Below are 8,541 nucleotides of genomic sequence, written 5' to 3'. Positions count from 1 at the left end.
TCCTCATTTTCATGCCCGTCTCGCCAAACAAATGAATCTCACGGTAGTTAGCATGCGTGTAAACAACGCGACTCTATTGTCTGTACAAGTGAGAACACAAACACAAAATATATTCCCCTGCTGCATGTCATGAGATCGGCAAAAGTTTGGATAGACTGGATTGCTTCCCGCAGCAGCAATGCCTTTTCCCCCCCACACTGCCTGGCTGATAGACAGGTAGGAGATTACAGCCTCTGACTGGCAGGAACTCAAAACTACGATATAACAACTTTTTATTCATTGGTCATTCATTGTGATATAAATTAGTGACATTTTCCCCCAAATCCTCATGGTTCTGTGCTGTTGGTATTTGGTAGCCTATCTGATGCGTGCTGCAGTGCAGCGCATCAAATGAGCCGCGTCAATTAACGATAATGACGGGAGTCTCGCGCAGCAGCAGAATGATGTATTCGCGCAGATTTTCAGTCCTAAATATCAAACATGTTTGATATGATCGGGACGGCCCCGATGAGGCTGTGAGCAGATCGGGAGGTTTAAGATTGGATCTGCAAACAGCTCACACTAAAATCCTGTAGTGTGAGCCAGCCATAGCGCCACCGTCAAATCAACATGCTCATAAAATAAATTGGGTCGCACGTAAATTGACAGGGTTGGTCGGAAACCGGAAACGAACTTTATTTTTTTTAGGCCCTATAAGCACTGGATGAAGTTTTGAGTTAGAGAGTTTGGGTTCCAGATGAGTGAGGTTGCTGCTGAATGAGTACAGTACAGTGGAAAAGAGATGAATGCATTCTGGTTAAATAGTATTTAGTCCTTCCTTACGTATGGAAGCGATGGAATATCCTGCCTGCTGACCTGAGATGCACGCAGACAACATTACAGGCCAATTCAAGAATACAATTCAAACATGATAATGTTATGATTGAGAGGGGGGGGGGGGGGGGGGGGGGGGCTGGCAAGATTACTATGGGTGCTTCTTACCGGAAGAAGCACCCATATTTCACGTCATGGCATCTAGAAATAAGGTGGATAGGGCAAACTAGCCATTATTTTTAAATGTACTAACTGAACCTCAAATTCAAAAGGATTGCTGACAGATGAATGTTTAAACTGGAGTAATATGCTGTTAAGATAATCACTGGCAAATACATGTTCTTTCATTAGTGTGGGCGACGGGCGTGGGGCAAGGAAAGTAATTGAAATTATTTAACTTGCATTCATTTAAGTGCAGGGATGCAAAATCATGAGTAGTGAAAAAGGTGACAGAGACCAGGGGAGACAAAACCACTCAGAAATCATCCTATTTTAGGATGAAAAGGTGACTAGGTCATCTAAAGGCGACTAGTTTGCATCCCAGTAAGTGACTAACGCTATACTAACAAACACCGTTCATGTGTTGATAATAGGGATGCACATTTTCCGCAAATTCCAAACTCGATCATTGCTAACGTTAACAATCAATCAATCGATTAATTGTAATTCAAAATTAAAAAAATCCAAACCATACCAAATGCGTTTTTTCCTCAAAACGTGTATTTATGCAGCAGCAACGTATTGTATATTTCTCACAGCATTGCATAGCATAGCAATGAAACACATAAAAACATGGAGGCATAACTTTTTAAACATGTCAACATTTGCCCAGAATCCCCGTCACGGCCGCAGGGGCTCACTTACCCACGCAGATTGTGACGCGAGGTTACTCCAGGCGAGCCAATTTATCCGAATGAACACTGTTCTACTTGAACAGCATCTTATGATTTGTCTGAAAAGGGCTATAGTGATGTAGCCGAGTGTCCGGGTCCGCCTATTACTTACACTTTGTTAAAACAATAAACGAGAGTCAGGCTGTAACGTTTTAACACGTTTCACTTTCCACATTCATTCTCAGTTAGCTCCTAGCGTAAGCACCATAGGTTAGCACACACCAGCTCTGGTCAACAACATAAAGTCCCTCACTTCCTCACTACTGCAACTCTCGAGGGGACAAACACAGGGCCTCGCATACACGCTGAACACAGTCTGTTACAGTGATTAGGGCTGCAACTATCGATTATTTTAGTAATCGAGTATTCTACCGAATAATCCATCGATTAATCGAGTAATCGGATAAGAACCCTTTTTTGTGTTTTCAAAGGCTTATCGTAAATATACACCAAAAAATAAGATAAATCTCTTCAAATAAACAACTACATTAGTTTCTTTCTTAGAAAAAACAACATTTTTATTTTTAAATTGCATAGAACTGGCAGTGGCACCATTCATCTTTTCACTTGAACATGATGGACCCGTCCTTACAAAGCTGTCCATAGTACGCTGTGATCCGCTGAAAAGGAGGTGAAATAATAATTAATATTGATATTTATTAGGTAAGTTCATAACAAAACTGGAGAATGCGCATTTACACACCCTAGACCTGTTGCCTATTATTGACACAAATATCAGAATAGCAAGATAACAGGTCAGGTGGTGTAATAATTGGAGTCTAAAATGCACAAATTAAATAGTTGTTTGCAATCATCATGAGCAGAGTCGACCGGTCTAGGGTGTGTAAATGTACATTCTCCACACACACACTCTTTCTCTCTCACACACACTCACTCTCTCACACACCAACAGGCTAGTGTGATCACACACACACACACACACACACACAACGCTGTTAAATTAGCCGCTAACGTTAGGTTAACGTTTTAGGTTAGGTTGAGCTTTGTATTTGTATTTCAGAAAACGGCAAGCCACATCAAAAAAATGCAGCGTGAATGCAGTTACTAATAGTCATATTGGCAACGTGGCAAGCCAGCAGCACAACTACTACTAGTCTTAATATCAAGTAGCAATCATTAGCATACATTTACATTAGCGTTGTGTATAGTTAACGTTACGTTACCTTGCTCCGCTCGACGTAGATGCGCTGGTGGATGCGTAGACTGGATGTTTACGGTTCAGGTGCTGAAGCATTGACGAGGTACTGTTGTGATATGCAAGTATCGTTACAGTACTTGCACACCACTGAGTTCGTGTCCTTTTTCAGCGTGAAATGATCCCACACTTTAGACAGTTTCGGTCGCTTTTTCGGCCCTGGTTCTTCCCTTCCCGGCTCCTCCTGTCTGCTTTCTCCGCCGCCTCGTTCCATTTTGCGGGGTCCGCTCGCTATACAGTAGCTGCTCTCTGGTCTGTCTGCGATCATGTGTCCTCGCGTGTTTACACCGGAAGAGCGCTGTGCCACACCAGTAAGCGTCCGTGAGAAACAGTCTCTAATCTCTAAATGCCGTGTCGAGGCGAATCATATTGGCCTCGATCATTTTAATTATTCGAGTTATTCGAGGTACTCGAGGAATCGCGACAGCTCTAACAGTGATATCATTGCGCCCTCTGGAGGATCATTGAAAAATGATTTGAAAACACCATTTAATGCGTTGCTTTTTATGTTTTGTTTTTATCCAGTAATTTTTCTTTGCTCGAGTAAATCCTTAACAAGCAATTAATCGAGTTTCGATTAATTGTGTGCATCCCTAGTTGATAATAATATGCGATTATGCGTGGCCAAAAAGTACAGGACTGACTGGGTGCTGCTGTCTGCGGACCCAGACGTGCTCCGGCTGTACATAACTTTACGGTTACGTCGTGACATCATTTCCAAATTGCAGAGTTTAACGTTACAGAGCAGCACATTGTTGGGTCTCGGTCTAAAATACACACTTTACTTTAGATTATTGTGGACGAGGTTTTTGTACCTTGTCCTGTCGTTTGGGAATAACAATCCATGTTATTACGGGTGCAGCCATTCCTACCTAGACAGCTTCCGCTAATGAGACAACAACTGCAAAACTATATAGTGCTTTTATCCAAAGCGCTTTACAATGAGTAGATAGTCTACATTCACCCATTCATACACCAATGGCGGCAGGCTGCCACGCAGGGTGCCTACACACCATCGGGAGCAATTTGGGGTTAAGTGTCTTGCCCAAGGACACAACGACAGCAGCTGGGAGGGAGCGGGGATCGAACCGCCAACCCTTGCGTCATTGGCCGACCCGCTCTACCTCCTGAGCTAAAGCCGTCCCCACAACATAATGGTAACTGGCAGCAGCCATGTTTGCGTTGCAGCTGTGATATCACGAGCGTGCGACAACAATAGCCCCACTTCCAAGGCAAAAACAAAGCCTGATTATCGGCTGTTAATTTATCGGAAAAAGGCCATTATCGGAATAAAAAATTATAACGCAAAATGGCCATATCGGCCGATAATTTATTAGTCCGATAATTATTGTGTATCCCTAATTTAGAACATTGCACACCACCACACATTACAAAATAACCTAATCCGGCTAATCCACTTATGGAAACTCTGTCACAGGGAACGCTTACGGTACGATAACCGTGGTTGCTGGATATCGTGGTTATCGTCACGTCCACTTTCAGACCAATGATCAGGGTCGGACCAGGGTTACTTGACCCGTTTTCAACCATTCTTTTGTCAATTCACACCCCCAGCATTTACAGGGATTAATCCCTGGTCATGACAATTCAGATAGGACCTGGGTCACAACCCGGGAGAGACGCATAACAATTAGCATATAGGCTATTAGCATAACGGCATCGACTTGCTTTTAAACATGCATTGATTCGTCGAAATTAAGTGAAGCAAAGATAATTAATTAATACATTAGATAGCTCCGTTCCAATATCAGATTTCAAAATAAAAGTCTTTAATTGCTTCAGTGTGCTTTAGAGGTGTGTAGAATGGATTTTATCTTGGAAAACAACTAAAATATATATATATATATATTTTAATTATACTAATTATCGATTATCGTATCAGTTATTGGCCAGGAGAAGCAGATATTTATTGGTTTATCGTATCGGTTGAAAAAATCCATATCGTGCAACCCTATTCTAAATAAATAACAATGTTGAAATTGAGAAGTTTGGACTTATTTTTTTACAATTGAAATTACATTTTTGTATTACAGAGAGAGTGAGGTATGATTCAGGAACCGGTATCAAAGTCAAAGTATCGGTATTGTATCGGAAATAAATTGAACGATACCCAGCCATAGGCCTGGACATACATGTAACAATGCCAACAACACATTTTAGACAACCTCCTACATTCTGCTTCTGCCTCTCTGACATTCTGAATAATGTCAACAAAATCTGTGCACAATCAGATCTAAATATAGGCAACCCATTGCAAAACCTGGTACTTGCCTTGCCTAGGGGCCAGCAGCTACTCTTTGGTCAACAACTAGCCTTGCCAATGAACGCGCATACCAACCATTCCAAAATCCAAAGCCTACTTCATTTTGTCCTGTAGGGATAAAAGCAGCTAATAATGTCACTAAATGTGTAGAACGGTGCGACCAAGAGAAGATTATATAATATGGTTGGTTATATAAACTACAGCCAGAGACACAAGCTGGTGCTACTGCTGAATCAGTACTGCAACCCACTAAGGGGGCACCCACCCACCCAAACAAACACTCATCCACTCACCCAAACTTTTTCAATTAGGTGTACTCCCACTTTATTTCCTAAACTGTTCTGTTTTCTGTCAACGCCTGATGAACTCACTAGAGAAATAAGACCCAGTGGTTACTGTCTATACTGGCCCATAGCCAATCTCCTCTTTTCCACTCTCATGTGCCAGTTCAGACAGCAAGCAGAAAACTAGGCTAAAGGTGTAAGTGCCACACATTGTGGAATCACCACCCAGCTGGTGATACAAACACAACAAGGGAATGTCTGAAAATCTATATGGGCACAGTGGCACACGGCACAACTAAGGTCATTCTGCTTTTTGGCACTTAAGCTGGATGCCTTCAGGGCATTGTTGCTGTTATTCATTCAATCGTTGTGTTTACTGATGTACTAAAACATCAAGACTACTGTGTAGAAGAAGACACATGTTGCTAATTATAGGATTAAGTCTATAAGCTCTGTCTGATCACATGTTCACCCTCGGTGTGAAGCACACAGAAACTGTGGTGTCACTGTGTGTGACGTAAGTTTTCCTGTTATGTTTCACATTAAGTAACACGTGTATTTGTGTCGCACTTGTTATTTGGAGAAGTACGTCTATTCTTAGTGACAAGCAAAAATACATTTTAAAAGTAGGATAACAGGTGTTTTCAGACATTTTCACCTCACAGACCACGAAAAACACGCATTCAGACACCTGACATTTGATTTTGTAGCAGGGACCATATGGGAGGATTTTGCTGTCAATTAGTCTTGAATTAACGTTACATTACGTTCACTGTCTCTAGTATGCCTGCAGAAACAAGAGTGGTGAGGGCGATACCTTTATTATTTTTTTATATGGCCCCCTTAATGATCCCTGGACCCCATTTAAAGGCCAAACATTTATAACGTTAGCTAACATTATTAATAGCAAGCAATTTTTTTTTTTTTACGTTTTTCTTTCGACAAGAGGTGGCTTGTTTGTAGCAGTCTGGAAATATCCAAATCGCATTTCATCAGGTAGCGTTACCCAATCCGTGCTGGCTGCAGAGGACAACCCTTTTTGTGTGTTACTAAACACCAAGCTCCATGGTTCCTCCTTGACATATCTGTCCACTCACCAAGGTGGCCACTGTCGCTGAATAACGGGACGTGGAAACAGTGCCATGTTGTACTGCAGACAACATAAACTAGCTAGTAGTACTCTAGCTTAAATTCGTTAGCTAGCCTAGCTTATGTCGTTAGCATTAGCAGCTGAGGACACTGTCAGCGCCCCTTACCGTGAAGACATGAACCTCGTCTGTGTGATGTTGCTGGACAGTCCGCAGGCTCGGCATTGTAACCGTGGTTTGTACTGCTCCAATCCGCTGCTGCTGTCAATGACACTCAATATTCTGTGTGTGTGTTTTCTGTTGTATCTACTGACGGTGCTCAGTAAACCACGGCGTAACGCACAGGCCGCCATCTTTCCTCCTGGTGGGACTGGCCGAGAACAGCCTGGTGACGCGAGGTTACTGGCAAGGCCAGCGTCAAGTGAGCAGGAATTTCTGAGCAGGCATTTCTTACTTCCGGTCATTTTCCAAAATAAAAGCTATCATTCAAACTCGATAAAACACACAAATTGAAGTGATATCACACAAATCAAATTGAATATACTGTAACGAAGTGGGTATTCGTCCAAGGAACTGGAGACTTGAAGTTGGTACAGGCTTTTTATTCTTGTCTTCACAATACACGCTCCCAGCAGCTAGCTTCGCTGCTAGCTCTAAACCACCCGGTCAGCTCGCCCACCCTGGCCTGACTGGCCTCCGCCCCGGCCGCTGGTCACATATATCCCCTTCCCCCTAGGAACACACCCACACATATCAGTTCCTAGCCAAGCACGGAAACACCCCAATACACGTAATTACCCGATACGCTACATATCCCCCACACAAATTTAATGTCGCTTCCACGCGACATGCACAACCCACACACATCCCCCTGTACCAAAACACACCCAACACAATATTTTTCCCATCACCACATCAAATTATAATTCCCCAACAACAGTCTTTTCTTTTCAGCACCCCCGTCATAATGTCCAGTTTTTCATTAGGTACTCCGTAATGTCTAGTTTTCCATTAGGTACCCCCATAATGTCTAGTTTCCCATTAGGCACTCCATAATGTCTAGTTTTTCATTATTTCCTTTCTTTTTCACACATTTAAATTCAACCCACATTTCCCACATTTAGTCCCTTTTAAACCCCCCCTTTTGTTTGTTCCAGTAGCCAAATGCTCGAACGAGCACCGGATCGACATCCTCGTCCTCCGGTCTCCACTCGCGCCCGTCGACTCTCCAGCTGACCCTGGCGTCGTCCTCCCGGCCTCGCACTCGCTCGTTTTTCCGTCCCCCTCCTCCAGGGTTGAGGACAGCAGAGCGAACACCACCGGCGTCGATCTTCCCCTCGGCTCTCCGCAGTGCAACGTTAGGGGGTGTATAGCGGTTAGGCTGGGCCGGTTCCCCCGGCGGTAACCCCTCTCGCTCACTCGGAGACACGAGCGTCGCTCTCCCGACTGTAACAACGCTGCAGACGATGTCGTTCTCTTCTCCCCGGCTGCTCACGCTCTTCCCAGCCTGCGTCTCACCTCCGGCCTCCACACTCTCAGTGCAGTCCCTGGCCAAGTGCTCCGGTGACTGGCAAATCCAGCAGAGTCTCACCTGTCTGCCGCCTGCACGTCTCTCTTCTCCCGCTGCCCCCCGATCTCCGACAGCCTCTGGACACTCTCTGGCTAGATGTCCGATCGCGCTACATGCCCAGCAGGCTCCCTGCTGTCCATGTCGTTGTCCCGCATACCCGGTCCGTCTCCCGGAACCGCATCGGCACCACCTCGCCACGTGGCCCGGCTCTCTGCAGGTCCAACACAGTCTCTTTCGTGGCTCTTCCGGCCGCTCTCCCCGCTGCATTACCTCCGCGCTCATCAAGTCCACCCGCTGCATGACTTCTCGCAGCGCCCGCATCACCTCTACTGCCCAGGCAGGAGTCTCTTGCACCAGCCGTCCGACCTCTCTCAACACACGGGCCTCCATGCC

At 44.6% G+C, this 8,541-nt stretch overlaps 1 protein-coding gene across 2 annotated transcripts in view; it reads right to left on the bottom strand.

The window, feature by feature from the left end:
• The window catches only part of poldip2 (polymerase (DNA-directed), delta interacting protein 2), a gene marked incomplete at its 5' end in the record, with an annotated part of 43,424 nt that extends 36,493 nt beyond the window's left edge, over positions 1-6,931 (bottom strand). For both annotated transcript variants that reach the window (XM_083637188.1, XM_083637189.1), the window contains one exon: positions 6,747-6,931. In XM_083637188.1, coding sequence (XP_083493314.1) covers positions 6,747-6,931 — 185 coding nt within the window. The remainder of the gene's footprint in view (positions 1-6,746) is intronic.
• Positions 6,932-8,541: the final 1,610 nt, after the last annotated feature.

The sequence above is a fragment of the Poromitra crassiceps genome (genome assembly GCF_964638095.1).
Source record: "Poromitra crassiceps genome assembly, chromosome: 5".
Lineage (NCBI taxonomy): Eukaryota > Metazoa > Chordata > Actinopteri > Beryciformes > Melamphaidae > Poromitra > Poromitra crassiceps.
The sequence above is the reverse complement of the archived record's forward strand: the minus strand, read 5'-3'. Positions and strand labels throughout refer to the sequence as shown.